Source organism: Vipera ursinii (genome assembly GCF_947247035.1).
Source record: "Vipera ursinii genome assembly, chromosome: 4".
In the NCBI taxonomy this organism is placed as follows: Eukaryota; Metazoa; Chordata; class Lepidosauria; order Squamata; family Viperidae; genus Vipera; species Vipera ursinii.
This window is the reverse complement of record NC_139514.1, coordinates 57,365,549-57,386,093: the sequence shown is the minus strand read 5'-3', so window position 1 is coordinate 57,386,093 and position 20,545 is coordinate 57,365,549. Positions and strand designations below refer to the sequence as shown.

At 39.9% G+C, this 20,545-nt stretch overlaps 1 protein-coding gene across 5 annotated transcripts in view; it reads left to right on the top strand.

Annotated features, from left to right (window-relative positions):
• The window catches only part of KDM6A (lysine demethylase 6A), a 167,951-nt gene that overhangs the window by 44,502 nt on the left and 102,904 nt on the right, over positions 1 to 20,545 (top strand). For 4 of the 5 annotated variants that reach the window (XM_083362453.1, XM_083362450.1, XM_083362451.1 and 1 more), the window contains exon 4: positions 3,930 to 3,979. The exons of the other annotated variant lie outside the window; for it this stretch is intronic. In XM_083362453.1, the coding sequence (XP_083218579.1) occupies positions 3,930 to 3,979 (50 nt within the window). The remainder of the gene's footprint in view (positions 1 to 3,929; positions 3,980 to 20,545) is intronic. 5 annotated transcript variants of the gene reach the window in all.

The window sequence follows — 20,545 nt, the reverse complement described above, 5'->3', positions numbered from 1 at the left end:
TGGTGAATCTATGGCAGCGTGAGCGCATGGGGGCTGACAGCATACAGCAGCAGGGGCTGCCTAGCCCATTGTGAATACTGGGCTTGGCCCTCCAGCAGCAGCGTTTCAGCGGCACCAGCAGCACATGGAGTCAGGGGAGCACGTGATGTGGACCACCGGACACACCTACTCCGTCCCATCTCCTCAGCCCTCTTGAATGTCTTGCCCTTGGCCCACAGGTGGAGCGCATTCCTCTCACGCACCTCGTTACTATGGCTGCCAGCTGCTCATGCAGGTCCATTAGGCCAGCGCCCAGAGCTGCAGGTCTGCCCAGCATGAAGGAGGCAAAGCAGTCGGCTAGGAAGCCCTGCGTAGAGGTGGTAGAGCACGCCCAGGGACACCAGGCAAAAGGCCACCCTGAGTGGGGAAAGTTGGATCACCATCGGCATCATGGCTGCCCAGGGCCAAAAGAGATGGGGGGAAGGCACACAATCCTAGCAGGGACTGGGGGCCCATGGCGTCGATGGGGATCCAGCTCTCCCCACTCAGGGTGGCCTTTTGCCTGCTTGCCCTGGGCGTGCTCTGCCATCTCTACGCAAGCTTGCTGGCCAGCCGCTTCGCCTCCTTTGTGCTGGGTGGGGCTGTTGCTCTGGGCGGTGGCATTGGCCTAATGGACCTGCGCAAGCTGCTGGTGGCAGCCTGAGGCGGGGCTAAGATGTGTCGGGTGCGCAAGGGGAACAGGCTCCACGCACGGGCCAAGGGCAAGATCTGCAGGAGGCCAAGGAGATGACCAGCAGTGACCTGCTTTCCAGCCGCAAGCAAAAACAGATGGGATGGAGTAGGTGCATCTGGCAGTTTGCATCACGTGTCTTCCCCCTCCCCTACTCTACTTGCTGCTGGAGGGCTGGCCCAGTATTGGCAGCGGGCTGCGGAGCCCCAGAGTGTGCCGGTTGAGGGGCTGGCAGGCTGTGGCTGCTGATGGAGAACGTCAGCCCCCATGCATTTGCTGGCCTCAGCTTCTGCAATAAACTTGTTCGTTTTTTCTGGGCTCTCACATTTCCACACTTTGGTGAGATTTACCGAATTCTGATCTAAGTTTGACTTCCTGCATTTGTAATTGCTGGCACAGGATAGTGGGTTTATATTAGTTTCAGAACCAAGAGAGGCTAAATTATGAAGTTCCATATTGCAAACAAGGAAAGAAAAAATAAATGTCCAAACTTAATAAAATGATCATCCAAGAAAAATAAAGTTTTTTAAAAAATTAAAATATAGTAAGAAAAAAAATGAAACCAATTAAAAAATGTTCTCCCCTCTGTAAATACATGTGCGCCAATCAGCTGCAATGTTGCAGCATCTCCAGGGTCTTGTGATTTACATTCAGATGCTTGGCAACTGTAGTGAACTAAGTGAACTATTGTGAGTCGAGGATTACCTGTACTTTGTCATTTTTTTCCTTTTTTTTTTGGTCATCAAGTTTTTGACACCTTGCTAGGCGACTGGTGGTACTCGGATGTTGCCATATCTAAAAAGTGGTACAGTGGCTGAAAAAGTTGAAAAGCCCTGATGTAATAGACAGTATGTTTAATTTTACCTAATGAAACTTAGGTTGATAAAATGTTAGATCAGAAACAATATATCCTTTTAAAATTGTAAATAGTAGCTGCGTGAAAATGTATTAAATATAAATGTACAAAAGCATATGTACTTTTACACATACAAAATCACAGAATAGATATTTTGTCGTGTTTGTACTGAATATGTGAAGCCAACTAGCATGTGAAGCTTTAGATTTAGCAACTGGTGACACCTCTTTTAACTGTAAGAAAACAAATGTTTCCTGAACCTTTTGGTCAATCCTGCACATTAGCTTGGAGATATTGGCTTAAATTCATTGACTCTTTAGAACTTTTTTTCACGAACCCCGCACTTCACATGGTAACATTTCACTTTGGGTAAGGCTAGAACTTTAACTCAGTTGTTCTAAAATGCACAATTCTTTTGTTTCAGTCATTTTATTGTAATATTACATAAATGGTTTTATGCTGCATCATCCAGATTCATTTAAGTTTCAGCTTAATTCAGTCCAGTTGTTAATACAATTAAATTCAGTTCTCCTTGTAACTATTGCAAGCCGTATCTCCTGAGGCTGAAGAGCAGCCCCAAACCATGATACACCCATCACCACACTTCGTGATTGTAATGTTTCTTTTGTTGAAATGCATCATTTCATTCTCTATAAAGGTACTGTTTCTCATCAGTGGCAGAAAGATATTTTTTCCAACCAATCTGTCCACAGAATTTTGTTCCAGAAGTCTGCTGAATCATCAAAGCAGTCTTTAGCAAATTTGAGATGGGTAGCAATCTGGAGAGCAGTAGTTTCTTCATTGGTACCTTACCTAGCCTATTTTGTGTATTTGAAGCTGAGCGTTCACTTGTTTAGAGTCGTTTTTTTTAAAAATAATATGGGGCTGTTACCCTTTGTAATTAATTACCCTGTAGTCCTTTACTTTTCCTCCTCAATCTTTTTTAAACATCTATTGCCGAAAAATAAAAAGAGCCTACAAAAGGATTGGTATCAGCTGTTCTTGTTCCCTTGTTTCCCCTCAACTTTTTAAAAACCCCTTAGTCCTAAGTCGTCTTTACTTTTGGGGCTGTTTCACAGCATTTCCTCTGCTTCTGATTTTAGGTTTTAGGTTTAGGTTTTATTTAATTTGTATACCGCCCTTCTCCCTAGGGACTCAGGGCGGTTCACAGGGCATATATAAATAACAATACAAAAGTTAAAAAAGATTAAACCAATGCCCAGTTAAAAACAATAATACAATTCTAAAACAACAATTTAAAACCCATAATCCCCCGTCAGGCCAGACCAGCTAATTCAAATAAATGGGTCTTCAGGCCACGACGGAAAGTTCGGAGGTCTGATGCCATCCGGAGCTCCACCGGCAGTTGGTTCCATAAATCCGGCGCGCCCACAGAGAAGGCTCTCCCCCTGGGGGCCACCAGTCGGCATACCCTGACTGGAGGCACCCTGAGGAGGCCCTCTCTGTGGGAACGCACAGGGCGGAGGGGAGTTGACGCCGGCAGCAGGTGGTCCCCGAGGTAACCCGGACCCATGCCATGTAAGGACTTGAAGATCATAACCAAGACCTTGAACCTCACTTTTTTCACTTTTTACTTTTCCTGGGCTATGTTCCCTCACTGTTAAAGCCTGAAATTTCCCACTCTACCATCCCCACTTCTTTTTCCTCCAATTCTTTATCTTTTCTTTCAGATTCTCTCTTTCTCCTCCCTGGTTCCCAGGTACTAATTTCTGCAACATCCTGCTCCTTCCCAGCCTGTCTTTCCTGCTCTTTATTTATTCTATTTATTAAATTTGCTTGCTGCAAGACGACTCTATTTCTCTGCTGCTTCTGTCTCTCTGCTGCTTCTGTCTGTCCAATTCAAGCTTTTTTTTAAAAAAAAAGCTGCAATTTTTAAATTGTTATATTATTAAAAGATATAATAGCATTTTAAAGTAAATAAATACATATCGGTCTCCAGTATTGCCTATTTGATGTGGCTTTTTTTTAAATCACAAAAAAAAAGTTCTCACATGATTTCTTTAGTGTATGAATTGTGGATTTCATAATTTCCATGAACCTATGAGACTTTTGATTATTAGGCACAGTGTATATTCACCAGGACGCACATTTTATTTAACTAAAATCTCTGAATGCATGTGAAAATGAATGTAAACTTAAGTGCACATAAATTACATCCATAACAATTTTGCTGAAATTCTGTATAAATGGGTATTATATGATTTTATTTCTGTTTCTCCCATGCAGTAACTTTATACAGCCAGAATATTTTTATTAAATATATTCACCTTTTAAGATGAAACATGATGCTATACTTCCTATAGTTTGTATTGTTTTCTTATAAATAATTTTTTTCTATTTCAGCATTATCTGCATACCAGAGGTACTACAGTTTACAATCTGACTACTGGAAGGTCTGTATAGATGTTAATTGTCAGCAATTAGTATGTTTTTTTTATTTTATAAAGGAATATTTAATCTATTACTTCCACAGTGATTATTTTTAATTATTGTTTACACTGATATTTATCATAGCTAAAATTTCCATATTAAGAAGATTGCAACATCACTACTAGATTCCAGTTTAGTTCAGCATCCTGGTTCTCAATCAGACACTTGAGCATACAGGAGTCCTTGACTTAACAACTGTTCGCTTAGTGACTGTTCGAAGTTAAAACGGCACTGAAAATATATGACTTATGACCATTTTTCACTCTTATGACCATTGCAGCATCCCCATGGTCACATGATTTACATCTGGATGCTTGACAACTGACTCATTTATGACGGTTGCAGTTCCTGGAGTCATGTGATCCTCTTTTGCAACCTTCTGACAAGCAAAGTCAATGGGGGAACCAGATTCACTTTACAGCCATGTTACTAATTTGATAACTACAATGATTCACTTAACAAATATGGCAAGAAGGGTCATAAAATGGGTCAAAACTCACAATAAATTTCTCACTTAGCAACATAAATTTTGGGCTCAGTTGTGGCGTAAGTTGAGGACTACCTGTATTAGTCTTTTCCTGCAGTGTTCTTTAGTAATTACCAATTATGATGGTGTATTTGAACCCAAAAGCAGTTAACATGTTCATTGCTGGTTTACTTTTCCATGAATTTGTCTTAAGTCTCCTAAGTCATCAATATTATCAAATTGTGGAGATGAATGTCTTAGTTTAGCTAGGTACGATATTGATAGTGTTCATCAATTCAATTTTATTGGAAAACCTTGGGTTTCAGAATTACAAAAGATTAGGAACGCTTGATTCTATTGTGTAGCAATCAGAATTTAGAAAAGTTGTATTACTGTAGGACAAGTTTTTTATTGATCACTAATGCAGAATTCAGCAACAACTGTTACATAATAACAGATTATGTTCATAAAGGTAACTTTATCAAAACCTCCAAGATTATTTTCAGATTAATCAGGACAAGATTAGACTTCCTAAAATACTTTATTAACCAAGTGTTATTCGATACACACAGAATTTGTCTCTGGTGCAAAAGTTCTCAGTGTACATGTAAAGCAGTAATAATAATCATAATAATGATACCAATAAGAGGGAGTAGTAAAGAATATAGGAAAGATAATAATACTACAGCCATACAACATGGGTAAATATACGTAGACATGACAGTACTGTGAGTATTAGGTGTTCAGCAGAGTGATAGCATGAAGGAAAAAAACTTTCCCTGTATCTAGTTGTTTTGGCATGCAATGCCCTATAGCGGCATCCCAAGGGGAGAAATTGTGAAACAGTTTATGTCCAGGGTGTGTGGATGTATAGATATTTTCTATATATGTTACTCGGCTGTCATACCCTCTCTCCTATTTCCTAGCTCTTTGCTATTTTAAGATCTATTTTTGTTATTTGGGGGTTGTTTATGAACTATTTGTAAACTGCTTTTCTTTTTATCTGAAAATTTGCCTTTTCTCTGGTGACTGAAATTTAGATACTTTATGAACAAGTTAATAAGTAATGACCCACTGCAGATCCCTAGATATCCATAGGATAACCATATGATTCACTTTTGCAGATAAATGTATTTATGATATTAAGAATTTTGGGTGGTGTTTTTTTTTTGCTATTATATGAACATTTACGCTTGTTTCCTTGATTTAGTTCTGAACACTCTTGACATGGAGAGTGACACCACTTCCAGTATCCATTATCTTCCATTCTCTATTATTGATATCCAGAGAGAAATGCATCATACTAATTCTCTTTTCCAATAGGCTCCAATATTACCATCTAACAAGTTCCATCACACACGTCAGCTGATCTCCCGTTGCTTGTTCTGTTCTTTCTGCATATTATATTTGTATTCTGTTGTTCATTGTGTTTGCTCTTTTTGCTTTCAGTTCTAAAATGTTTAACAGACAATACAACTTTCCTCCATCATGTTCTGATTCTGCTTTTGCATTCTTACGGATTATTTATACTAAATTAGCATTGCTTTTATAAATAAAAATTAACAAATTTTTAACACAATTTGATACTGTCATTGCTAATAAAAGCAACATAAAGGGAGTACTTGATGTACTTTTCTATAATAAATGACATAGGACAACACACTAATTGAGCATTAACCTCCCTTCCCTAAATTCAGCTCATTTCTCTATCAGATACTGTTTTAGACCATCCAGTAACTAGTATAGCTCATGAAGCTGCCTAGATCAGGGGTCCCCAACCAACGGCCCACGGCCTCTACCAGGCCGTGCCTATTCTGAATTGGGCCATGCAAAGTGGCTGGTCGGAGTGCATGTATGCATGCAACTCAACTTGCATGAGCGGCAGGTCAGTGGCTACTCATGCGCATATGCACTTGCCCGCCACTTGTGCAAGTTGAGCCGCACACACACGCACCAGCCCACCACTCATATGGCTCAGTTCCCCCCCCAATGCCGGGCCATCAAGCTGCAAAAGGTTGGGGGCCGCTGGCCTAGATTGTTACTGTGCTTAACAAGCTAATTGAACTGGAGTTAGCCACATCCCTCATCACTTTTCTTATTGTAACTATGTATGTAGTCCAGTTCTTTGGAACGACAGGGAAGCCAATATTGAAGTCTACAATTCTTGCATTTACTAATGGGACATAAGAGAAATATCCAAGCCTGAATTGGCTTTTTCAGAAGAAAAATTGCACAGGTAGAAACAGATGGAGGTAATGAAAGATGACAACATTAGAAAAATTGGCAAAGTAAATATAATACGTATAGGCTAGATGTTGTTAACCAAAGACTTCTGAAAGGATTTTGATATGAAATTGCTCATCTTTTCACAAAAATACACAACTTCTCTTTAATAATGGCATCTATTCTTTAGGATTAAGAAACTAGTCAGTGTTACCCCAGTTTTTAAAAAGGGATTGAGGGATGATAAAGGAAGCCATAGATTAATTAAGTTCCGTATGTATTGTAGATACTAAAGTAGTTGCAAGAATTATTAAAGAAAAAATAAGCAAATACGTAGAATAAGCTTTTAGAGGATTTCAGCAAGCATGAATAAAAAGCTGTCCTGATAGATGATGTTTAAATGGACTTTCAAAAAGCCTTTGACAAAATCTCTCACCAAAAAAAAATCTGACCTAACTCATCTGCATTGTTATAAGAGGACAGGTAATTTTATAGACTAGCAACTGATCAGAATAGCAAGAAACAAGAGTAGGAATAAGAAAGCAAATGTGCAAAGAGATTGTGCTGGGACCACTGTTTTTTTTTTAAACTTGTACATAAAAGATTGGCATTAGGTGTTGCTTAGGTAATTGTTCAGGAAAAAGTTTTTGAATCACAGGGTAATTTGTTGAAAATGTCATCTCAGGATATATCTGCTTTTTTAAAAGCAAATTCTACACTTTGGAGTTATTATAAGGGGAATACTATTACACCAACTGTTATGCTAATCTTTCAGGTTTTGTTGTACAATTCAGCTTAAAAGTTGTCATTATTACTATGGCTTGTTGCTCCATAAGCCAGATGTTCAGACTGGGTTTGGCATTTTTGTCCACCTATAGAGTCCTTTCCAAGGACCTAGGATAGGCAGATGAGGATCTTTGATGGTTTAAAACAGACATGTCAAACACAAGGCCCGGGGGCCAGATCCGGCCCGTGAAGTGGTTCCATGCGGCCCGCGAAGCCATCCTGGAAACAGTGAGGGAATGGCCCCCACTGCCTTGGCCCTGGCCCAGAGACCCTCCTTCTGCCAGAGACCCCCAGATTTGTCCCACTCCTGCCCAGACCCCATAGGCACCCTCGATGCGAACGATGTAGAGCTGGCCACGCCCACCCAGTAGGCCATACGCACTCCAGCCACGCCCACCCAGTAGGCCACACCCACCCTGGCCACGCCCACCCGGCCCCCTGAGGGCAACCGCGATGCTGATGCGGCCCTCCGGGAAATTGAGTTTGACACCCCTGGTTTAAAATGTATCATTGCAGGATGTAAGCTATTCTGAGCAAAGCTGCCTTTGGCAATTGACTGATGGTGATTTTGTCAATGCTGATGTTTAAATGGTGTTTCTTTCAGCTGTTTTTAGGATTGCACTCAAGTTGCTTATTACTATTGGTACTACCTTTTGTCATAGTCGTTCTATTTCTGATTGCAGGTCTTTGTATTTTGTTATATTCTCCAGTTCTTTCTCTTTTCTTCTGCTGTCTCCACCTACTGCCACGTCCACTATCCAGATTTTTTTTTGTCTTATTGACAATGGTTAAGTCTGGGGTATTATGTGGCAGGGCCTGTCTGTTTGAATTCTAAAGTCCCAGAGCACTTCAGTTTCTTTCATTTTCTATTCTCTGTTTTTTATGGTTCCACCAGTTCTTGATTGAAGGCAAATAGTATATTTTGCAGATCTTCCAATGCACTGTTGTTGCTACTTTGTGTCATGCCGCATTTGTTGTTAAGGCTTGATGTTGTGCAGCCAGAATTAACCACTTTCTTCAACTTTATTATGGGTCATTGCACAATTAACCAGATGTTTCAACATATTATATGATGAATATGAAGCTGGCATATGTAGGCATTCATGATAGTTGAAATGAGACATAGTGTAAAAGAAATTCTCCATTTTAAGCATGTTATTTCAACTGTTTAATTTATTAATAATATAGGAATGTGAGTAGGAATCGGGTCTAATCATTTGTTTAAAATGTTTTTTTAACTATCAGAAGAAATCTGAAGATGATTGTATTTCTGGTTTTGGTGTAGTTAAAACTCTCCATTCAATACATTATAATACCTTGAACGTTCAGGTGATTGCATTAGAATGTTGAAATTAATTTTAAAATGGTGAAGAGCAATGAATAAGTATATATGCAATCCTAATTGTTCCTGATATAATGAGAAATCAGTTGATGAGGGTTATAACCATTAGTTATATAGGCAACCTAAGGTAACAGGCCATGTATGTGAATTTATATATGTACGTATGTATGCATGTGTCTGTGCATGTGTGTAAACTTTATTAACATAGATTATTGCAAACAGGATACTAAAAAATAGTGTCCTAAAATCCTTTGGGAATTTAGCAGCAAAGTTGCTCTACATTCTTAGTAGGTAATTAATTAAACGTAGAAAAAATTAATAGCCTGGATTTAGTGAAATCCAGAAAGCAGAAACTTGCACTGGGCAAAATACAGGGTGGATATGATTTAAATCAAGTCGATTTAAATCACAATTTAAATCACTAGTAAAAGGGCTTGATTTAAATCAACTCGATTTAAATCATAATTTTTAAAGAGCAACTGTCATCTCTGTCCCACAGCGGCTCCTCCTCTGACCCAATGTTGACTCACCAACAGTCCCATTCACCTTAATGGGACAGCTGGTGATGCGGCAGTAACACAACAAAGTGAGGGACGTGGTGGGCAGTAGGTAGTGGATGCACGCTAACAGGCGCTGCCAAGATGGATTGGAAATGACAGGTGCTCTTTAAATGTAAGGACTCATTCTTGCTGGTAGTTACAACCTTTAATATTATTATTTGCAAACAAAATGAAGGTTTCCTATTTAGAATAATAAGCTGTCAGGTTAGTAAAACAGTGATATTAGAACCGATTTTAAGTTAATAGGCTAATCACACATACTGTGTTTTCCCGAAAATTAAACCTACCCTGAAAATAAGACCTACCCTGATTTTGGGGGGTGGGCCTAATATAAGCCCTACTCCCAAAATAAACCCTAGTTAGGACCCTGCCCATTCCGTCCCACCTCGCTGCCGCAGTGGGGCAGCAGAGCACATGTGCCGCTGCCACCACAAGGCAAGGCAGGTGGAATGGGGAGGTGCCCCGCACTTCAGGGCACAGCCAGCCAGCCAGGCCATTCCTTGCTTGGCGACCTTCCCTTTCACTCCCCTCCCGAGCTGGCCTACCATGCTACGGAGGATGAGCAGGATAGGCCTGGTCCCACTCCATCGCTTTGGAGCCAAGGAGAGTCATGGCAAAAGGCTTTGCTGCTGCTGTGTGCTGCTGGACGGGCTTTCTTTATGCTTCGCCCAACAGATCATCTGCCCAGTGGCAGCCACCTCCTCCTACTCCACCAACTCTCCCGTGGCTTGTGCTGTGACCGGACAGTGCAAGCTTCCCCTGCCACCTCCCTCTGCCAGTCTTCCATCGCCACCACTGGAGAGAACGGGGAGGGGAGGGGCTCTGTACAACGATGCAGACCAGAGAAGAGCACTTGCTTGCCATTCTGCATCGCCCCATGTCACCCTTCTCTGTTCTGGAAATGGCAGCCCCATTTTCTGCCTCTTCTCCCGGCACTGCTGTAGAGTTTGGTGCACCACCGCCCAGCTCCTCTCTCTTCCCAAAAGCATTTCTTCACTAACCTGCTTCCCAGCTCTGGCACGTTTTTCTCCTGGTGCAGGGAAATGGAGTTTGTGGGACAATACAAAAGTTCAGTCAGCCCCTCCAACTTCTCCCAATATTTTTTTTTTTTTGCAAGAAGTTGGAAGGTCTGACTGAAGTTTTCTTAGTCCCATGAATTCTGTTTCCCTGCAGCAAGAGAGAAATGTGCCAGAGCTGGAAAGCAGGTTAGTGACGAAATGCTTTCAGGAAGAGAGAGGAGCTGGGCGGTGGTGCACCAAACTTTACAGCAGCGCCAGGAGAAGCGGCAGGAAACAGGTGCCCTTTCCAGAAGGGAGTCATGGGGTGATGCAGGATGGCAAGCAAGAGCTCTTCTCTACTCTGCATCGCTGTGCAGAGCCGCTCCCGTTCTCCGTTCTCTCCAGTGGGATACAATGGAGGGCTGGCAGAAGGAGGCGGCAGGGGAGGCTTGCACTGCCCAGTCACAGTGCAAGCAACTGGAGAATTGGTGGAATAGGAGGCAGTGGCTTCCGCCAAGCCGATGATCTGTTGGGTGAAGTTCAAAGAAAGCCCCTGCAGTGGCACACAGTGGCAGCGGAGCCTTTCGATGTCACTCTGGCTCTGAAACGGCGGAGGGGTTCCAGGCCTACCCCGCCCATACTACGTAGCATGGAAGTCTGGCTTGGGAGGGAAGTGAAAGGGAAGGTCGCCAAGCAAGGAATGGCCTGGTTGGTGGGACCCTGAAGTAAGCGGGGCATTTGGGGCCACCTGCCTCACCTCACTGTGGCAGTGCCGCCATGCACCGCGGGGCCACCTGCTGAACATGGCTGTTGGTGCTGCCAACACGAGGCAAGTTAGGTGTCACAAAAAATATAAGACATCCCCCCAAATAAGACCTAATGCCGAGGAAACACGATAGTTGGAGAACTAGTCAAATTCTTTTATTTAATTAAAACACTTAGAGCCTGATACAGATGCATTTTTCTTCAAACAATCATGTAGTTTGTAGTGTACATAGATTTGCAAAACAATGGGATAAAAGAATATTCTTGAACTTTGTTTTATGATTTCTCTCATGTTTACTGTGAAATTGTGTGAATGCATCAATGCAGTGCATGTTATCTCAACTTGCAGAGCTTGCATTCATTGAATGAGTTTACTGAAAAATGCAAATAGTGGAGAATATACAGCCTCATGCTACATAACTAAGTTCCATTTCATGCTGAATAAACTAAATTATTAATGTATCTTAAATGGAAAACTATATTAAGATAGATTTTTACTCCAAAAGCATTTTATTAAAATAAATTTGATAAAAATAAAAAAACCCCGATCTAAAAAAAAATCCCATTTTTTATTTTTTAAAAATCATCAATTATTATTCATCCTGCATCCAATTTAATAAATATATATTCAGGTCATAAAATCATCTCAGCAACAGCAAAGAATAAAATATAGTGCAAATCCTGAGTGTTTCTGGAATGCTTTCTGAAATACTTCAATTTTTAATATCATCCTGAAAGCTATATTTCAGTTCTTGGCAAGAGTTGACTGGCTTGTCTCAGTTCTTTTACATTTTTCTTAAGTTGGGTTTTACCTGTCAGTTCACTATCTTTACTTTTTATTTCTTCAACTGAGATTTAATAAGTCCTTGACCATAATAAAGTATATTCTATTCTAAATCCAGTATCATGTTGACTTGTATCCTGAGGTGATAAAACAGTCTTTCCTTTCTGTATGACATTCTTTTGAATATTTGGTGAATACTATCTTATTCTCTTTCAGCCTGCTTAGATTAAACATGGTTCTTTCATGATTCTCTTCATGGGTTTAATTTCTAGTTCTTTGATCAACCGTCATTTCTGAATCTTTCTCAAATTGTGATATTCAATATGGGACACAGTATTGGGGAGGTGTATGTCCAAAGCAGAATGTGGATTTATTTCATTTTATTATACTAATTATTTTTCTTTTACTTTGAACGTAATAAAGGAAGCCCCCCCTTTGTGTGTGTGTGTGTGTGTGTGTGTGTGTGTGTCTGTGTTCTTAGTCTTATTCTCTGTCCTCTGACCTTTAGCTTTCCTATTCATCCTTACAGTTATGGGTTACCAATTTATAGTCTACTTAGTAATGTCCTTTTTTCATCTCTTGACATATCCCTTTTCATTTTCAAACTTTCTGGGTACCTACAGTGTGTGTATATGTGTATGTGTGTATATACTAGAGGTCATCTAGTCTAACCCCCTGCTGAGGCAGACAAATGGCTGTCCAGTCTCTTAAAAACTTCCAGTGTTGGAGCATTCACAGCTTCTGGAGGCAGGTTGTTCCACTGGTTAATTGTTTTAACTCCATGTAGATGCAGTTACATTGAGGGCCACACACTGAGTATATCTGGTCAGCCAGCTATGAATCCATCTGGTGGTGATGCAGTCTAACCCACATTGTTCTATCTTAACAAGTAGTAGGTTGTGGTCTACTTTATCAAATGCCTTACTGAAGTCCAAGTAAATTATATCCACAGCATTCCTCTGGTCCACTAATTTTGTCATCTCAAAGAATGCAGTAAGATTTGTCCGGCGTGATCTGTTTTTGGCAAACTCCTGTTGGCTTTTGGTAATGACTTGGTTTGCCTCTAGGTGTTCACTGATTCGTTGCTTGATTATCTTTTCCAAGATCTTCCCAGGTATTGAGGTCAGGCTGATAGGTCTGTAGTTTCCTGGATTCATTTTTTTCCCTTTTTTGAAGATGGCAACTACTTCAGCTCTTTTCCAGTCCTCTGGTAGTTCCCAGTGCTCCAGGATCTTTGAAAGATATAGTTCAGTGGTTCTGAGATCACATCTGCCAGTTCCTTCAGAACCTTTGCTGATATTCTGCCTTAGTTATGTGCCCCTCTTTCCACTTTTTATATTTGTCCCTTTTGTCTTTCAATTTATAGGACAGTTCTTTATGTAGCCATGCTGGTTTCTTTTTAGGGCTGTTATTTTTCCTCTTTGTTGGTATTGTGCTAGACTGGGCTTTTATTATCTCTTTTCAAAATTTCCCAAGCTTCTTGAGATGTTTTCCCCTTGAGGATTCTCATCCATTGAATCCTTCCCAAACTCTATAAGTTTGTTGAAATTAGCTCTCTTAAAGTCCAAGATTCTAGTGTGACTGTGTTCTATTGCTTGTGCTTGCACAATGTTGAATTCCAATATTGCGTGGTCACTCCCCCCCCCAAGGTTCCTGTGGTTTCAACACCTTCTACCATTTTATTTATTTTTTATTTTTATTCCATTTATATCCCGCCCTTCTCCGAAGACTCAGGGCGGCTTACAAGCTTAGCAGTAGCCTTCATTCTATGTATATGCCTGCTTTCGCCCCCCCCCCAAGCGGCATTATTACAAAGTCAGCTTAATTGCCCCCAACAATCTGGGTCCTCATTTTACCTAACTCGGAAGGATGGAAGGCTGAGTCAACCTTGAGCCTGGTAGGATGCGAACCTGCACTAATTGCAGGCAGCTGGTGTTACTTAAGGAGGCATTAGCCCAGTGCTCCACCAAGGCTCTTATATTTCATCTCTGTTAGTGAGAATTAAGTCCAATATGGCTATTCTCTATTTTTTGGGAGACAAATTTGTCTGCTAGGTTTGTCAAAAATCTGTTTGATCTTCTACTTGGTGCAGAGTTTGTCTTCCAGTTGATGTCAGGGTAATTAAAGTCCCCCATTACTATTGTGATGTGCTTCCTAAATACCTTAGTTAACTGACTAGCAAAAAGCTCATCTATTTCCTGTGTTTGGTTGGGTGGCCTGTAGTATACACCTATGGCAATGTCATTCCTCCCCCCCTTTATATTGACCCAAATGCATTCAAGACAGTTTTCATCATCATCTTGTGTCTTTCTCCACAATCTGGAGGAGAAAATTATCAACTAGACAAATCAGGCATTTCTTAAAAGAATTATGCTTGGCAGAGTTTGTTTTCCATTAGTAAAGACTTTTATCACTGTTCTTACATGCACTTTCAAAGAGTTGCAATTTCTTTTTAGAATGTTCTTTCTACATATTTTCCTTGGTTGGATGAGTTGTAATAAACCCTAACAATAAACACAGCAATATTTGAAATGTTAATCCAGATATCCTATAAAGTTTTTACTTGAATTCCTAAGCAGGGTAGTTAATTTATAGTAACCTCCTCCTTTTTATTGTTTTTGTTCTTTTTGAACTGTGTCCTTCTCCAGCGGCCCCCACGGTTTTGGGTGCTGCCAGCATCCCTCGGATGGGGATTTGCTTGTTTGCACAGCCCAGTTTCTGGCATGCCACAGCCCAGTGCCGGTCCATGGGCCAGAGGTCAGGGGGCCCCTGTCCTACTCCATTCCAGTAATGGGACTCATTCCGTCAAAAACAATGGAGTTTATTTTTTTTTATTCCTGTCATCACATAACTTGAAAACTGCATTTCACTCTACTTGGGGCTATTCTTGAAGACCACTCAGAAGCTTCAACTGGGCCAGAATACAGCAGTGCATGCAGTTTTGGATATGCCTTAGTATGCCCATGTAACACCTCTGTTATATGAGCTACTCTAGTTGCCAGTTTGCTTCTGGATGTGATTTAAGGTGCTGGTTGTCATCTATAAGGCTTTACATAGCATAGAGTCTGCTTACTTGAAGGAACACCTATTGCTGATAATATCTTCTCAGCACATTGACAGCATTGGTGCACTTTGGATTCTTTCAGTTAAGGAATGCCAACTGTTGGGACCCAAAACATGTGCTTTCCCTGCATAGCAACTGCTCTATGAAATGAGGTTCTTCCGAAGAGCCAAACAGCTCCCCCCCCCACTGCTGATTTTTCAAAGGGACTAAAAGACCAGTTGTTTACCCAGATCTTTGGTGGAGATGTCTGAAGTCTCCTTTTAATTTAGGTTTTCTTTAATTTCTACCAAGATTGTCATTCTGCCATCTCTCTACACTTTTTTAAAAAAAAATTCTTGTTTTTGTTTCCATGTTTCAGTTACTTTGTAAACTGCCCAAAGATCACTAGGAGTTGAACAACATATAAATTTAATTGATGATAGTGATGGTACTCTTTTTCTCTACCAAAAATTCAAACTCATCTTTGTTTCCCATACTGTGAACATTAATATAAAGACAACAGAATTCATGAAATTTACGATCCAATGTTTTTTCTGATTTTCCATTGAATTATATAATTCCTATTATGGTTACAGTTTATCTAAAGTTATATTTCAGAGCTTTCATCTATAATCCCACAGTATTCAGTTAAAAGCCATCCCAATTAAACATGTTTTTTTAAAGCATTAAGGATAGGTTGTTGATAGATGGTAGTTAAAATCTGGGTGTAATTTCAGGAGCTTTGAGTACTTCTGACAATGTATTTTGAAGTAGTTTTTCATACTAGCTTCTGACTTCATGGTGCTTCTGATTTTTCATTAATTACTGAAATCATCACTTTTCACTTCTATGTGACCTTGCTTTTAGAAATTTATTTGAAACATCAGCAACCAATAAATTGGATTCATGATTCTTGGCTCATTTTGGATCCTAAAAAATAGGGGAAGTGATTGGATTTAGAGACATCATTTGCAGGCTCAAATACATTTTCAATATAAGATGGACAAATTTGAGAGTTCTATTGTTTTCTGGCCTTATTGTATGCTATTCTAGAAATAATATATTTATTTTAATCTAGTTGAATATAGTTCAGATGAGTTATTCAAGATTTGAAGGGTGAAGCACACAACATGAATTGCTATTGATGTTCAGATGCAAGTAAATTTTGTTCAGAGAAAGATCCAGTCATCCAATACACTGTATAGGCAGTCCTTGGCTCATGGCCTTAATGGAGCCTGCCCATTATGTTCTCAATTCATGATGGTCATAAAGTGGGTCACCACATGACCAATCTGATTTTTTCAACCATTTTTGCTGCTTTCATTAAGTGACCACCATGTTTGCCAAAAGCCAGAAGTAAATGTCCATTTTGGGCAAAAATGTAAATCACGAGCACATGACTGTGGGACACTGCAATTGACTGAAAATTCAGTCAGTTGCCAATCACCTGAAATGCAGTCATGGGAGCCCAGTCATTGGAACTTCAGAACTGGGACCTAAGTACCTTTTGGAGAATTCATCATAACATTTGTTGCTAAGTGACTTGTTGAGGATTACCTATAGTTAGAACTGATTTTTTAAAAAATGCACGTGATGAACGTATTTATTTATTTAACAAGATGGGATGAAAATCGAGATGTAGAGCAGTTTGTTATCCACTCTGAGTACTATCCAGAACATAACTGTCTGGAAATAAACTGCCAAAACAATCTCACAGTTCAATGTGGAAGAATAAAACATACATAAAGATCCAAATTTGGGGAAATTGAATGTTAAAATAATAATCATAATTACCCAGAGATCTTAGGTAGTAATATTTCAAAATGGTAGATTTTGAGTTGGATTTGGAATCAGGAATTAACATGGAATATGTGGCTATCACTCAGCAACAAAGAAATGTAAAGAGAACTGGCCAAAGCATAAATACTACAGCTGGACCACCTACAGAGCAGGATTACATTATTTTCTGTATTAAAGTAATATTCAGCACCTGTTAAGAGTTGATTAAGTGTCAGTGCAACTTAAGGGGCATTGGACGTAGCTTCCTTGTGGATATTTAGGAATTCTAGGCCAGGGCTTTTCAACCTTTTCACCGATTGTATCACTTTTAGGATATGGCAACATCCAAGTACCAACAGTCGCCTAGCAAGGTGTCAAAAATTTGAGGACAAAAAAAAACGGAAAAAAGTGATAAAGTACAGGTAGTCCTCAACTTACAACAGTTTGCTTAGTGACTGTTTGAAGTTACAGTGGCACTGAAGAAAGTGCCCCCTAAGCCACAGCTGAGCAAGACACCTGCCTGCCCACCCGGCGGCGCTCTTCCTCCTGTCCGAGGTTTTCATTGTGTTGAGGATTGGCAGCGGGGGTAGGGTGGGGGTGTTTGGTTTTTATTCCCCCCGTCTGCTGGGTGGTTGCAGCAGGTTTTGGTCACTTCACATGACCCTGGGACACTGTGACCATAAATATGAGTCAGTTGCCAAGCATCTGACTGTAAATCAAAGACCCTGGAGATGCTGCAACATTCCAGGTGATTGGCGCTTCTTCTGGGCTCAGCAGAGGCGCCAGGATCAGCACCGAGCTCCAGTTGGAGCCTGGTGCTGATCCTGGTGCTTCTGCTGAGCCCTGACGGCCCTGCAGCTCCAGCCATCTCTCACTCAGGCTTGTGCGGTGCTGCTACCGGTTCAGCTCATTCCCCTCCCCTGCTACCACTTTTCTAGGATGGTCGCATATCACCTGCCAGGTGCCAATGTACCACAGGTGGTACCCGTACCACTGGTTGAAAAGCCCTGTTCTAGGCTGATTCCTCTTTTCACTTCACCCCCAGAGTTTGCTATTCCTTCTCCTACATTATCATGCCTTTTCTGAAGAGAGTTCTACTTTAGTCAAAAGCAGAACATCCTCAAAGGCAGTTTCCACTGGCTTCAGGTTTCCCACAATTTGCTCAAATGGTTGATGTGAGGTAGCTAAAGTTTTGCTTTTATTATCAGTAATTGCAAGGAACATAGCTTTGCATACATGTATTGTAAATGATTTTATCATTTTTTTTCCTTGTAAGCTAGTTTTTGTTGGATTTTGTTGGGCTCTTCTTGCATTATCCATTGCTACTTTCTGTTATTTCTTGTGTACAAAAATGGCACAATTGACATTATCACTTATTTTTTCCAATAATGTTAAAGTGGTGTGAAAATAGAGAAAGGGAGGCTAGTTGGTAAAAAGAACGAAATGAATGCAACAAAAAATGATGGGTTGTTCCAAAGTATTTTTCTTAGTTTAACATCCTTTTTATTGTAACTCTGACCATACTTTCAGACATATATTAAATACTATATGAAACAAAATTTTATATGAAATTGCAATATAAATAGTCTTGAGTGGAATGGAAAAATTAAGCATGTTCATTCTATTTATTTCATCAAATTAGAAATGGTCACGACAGGGATTTCCGGTTCTGCTCACAGCGACATGGCTGAGGGACTGCGGGGCTCCGCACCCCACGGCTGGTTTCACTCTGCCAGGGGACCCTAAACGGGTCTGATGTCGCCCTGGAGAGGCGACGAAGAAAGAGGGGCACCCCGATGATCATGGAACGACGGCGGTTGATCCATTCGATCCAGGGGAAGCTCTTTAACCCGACAGGAAAAAGGCTAGCTGCACACCAGCGTCTAGCCCAAGCTGTTAGCAGCCGAAGTCCAAGAGGACAAACCAGAACACCGGTGAACAGGGTGCTTGGAACTTGGTGAGAGTATCGATCTTCTCTCTTCTATTTTGTAACTGATTTCTTGGAAAAGATCCCCAAAGCAAGAAATCCTCCGAAAGTGAAGGAAGGGGATTACATCTCCACCCCTCCATAGACAGAAGCAGAGAATTAACTTCCAAGGGGGAAAGAAATATTCTGAAATGAAATTAATATTACTATAGTCTGTATAAATATGAAAATTAAGAAAAACGCTAAGATTTTATATCCTAAAGAGTCCTGATGAAATTGAAAAAGAAAAATAATTCTTTGTTTGAAAAAGTTGGAAAATTAATAACTACTGACATCTAGTGGAGAACTAGAGCATAGAACAATAGTATAACACTGACTCAGAAATTGGCAAGACAGCCAGAAATAAAGAATAATCTGTTCCCTTGAACTTTAATAACCCTCAGCTAAATAGAAAACGGAACAAAGAAAGAAAATATACTGGGCCACTCATAAGCTTAAGAAGTGTCTGCAACCCCTTCCCCCCCGAAAACCGCAAAAACTAACTATTGTCTAAGCTCGAGAATTGTCTGCAGAGAAAGAAAACCCTTGACTCTTGGCTAATCTTCTAAGGGGGAATTTACTGGAAGGCTTTAAGGTGGCGAAACATTTTGCTGCATTTTTTTCTGATTGATAATTGACAGACCCCTGAACAGAAGAATTGTTATAAAACACTGCTGATGCTTTGATAATTGGAAATGCATTGGATTATAAAAACCATATAGAAAGATAAGAACTATATAAGATTTGGTTGTTTGGATTTTAAGATTGGCTGGTTTGATAAGGCTAAACACAGAGACTATGGTACTGGTGAAAGACTACCTGGAGGGAGGAGACAAAATGGATATTGCATACCTACCTAAAAATGACAGGAAACCACATCTAATATTCCATTCTGAAGGACCTAGCCTGGAACATCAGAGATCTGCAGGAGCAATACTCCAAGATGAGAGAAATATTTTCCAAGACGAAATGTATGCAGTGCTACAACAGATCCAAAATAAAATGGTTTCAAACTACAATGAGATTAAAAACCACTTTGATGACATAAATGAGCACATCTTCAGTTTAAAATCACAAATAAAAAACTCAGAAAACGACAATAAAGAATGAACAAACAAACCAGATAACAGAACACAAACTAGAAGAAAGTGCCTTAAATAGGGCAGCTACAAACCAAGAGGACTACAACTTAATACAAACAGAAAAAAATCTACAAAATTTTGTCACGACAATGAAAATGGAAAAGATATTTGTCAGGACTTCAAAACAAACTTGAGGATTAAAAAAAAAGATTTAATAAAATGGATTATAGAGCTGCCGGGAGAATCATTAGAATTTGGGAGATAAAAAGCGTACATTATATACAACCTGTTTTTCTCACTCCCAACAGTATTTACAAAAATGAAGGAATTCCCTGGCAAGCGGAATATACAAACCTGGAAAGCTACTTGGCAAAAGAAGGCTAGAGTTAGATGCAAGAGACCTGATTCGACTTACCAGATGGAGTACTACATGATTAAACACTTGTTTGAATATGGTTAAAATAATAGATAATTTTGGATATAAAGGAGCTATATAGTAAGAGGGATAAGAGGCATAAGTAGTATAGTATTTTTTATAATATATGAAATGTAAAAAATATTGGGATGATATATGTGAATGAAAAGTTAGGACATTTAAAGGTAATTAACTTTGAAAGAAGTATGACCGAGAAGAATGATTTGAATACTGAGGGAAAACTAAGCTTAAATAAGAATTTTGAAAACAGGACAAATAGTGACTTAAGATGACTTTTACAAATATAATTGAAACATAAT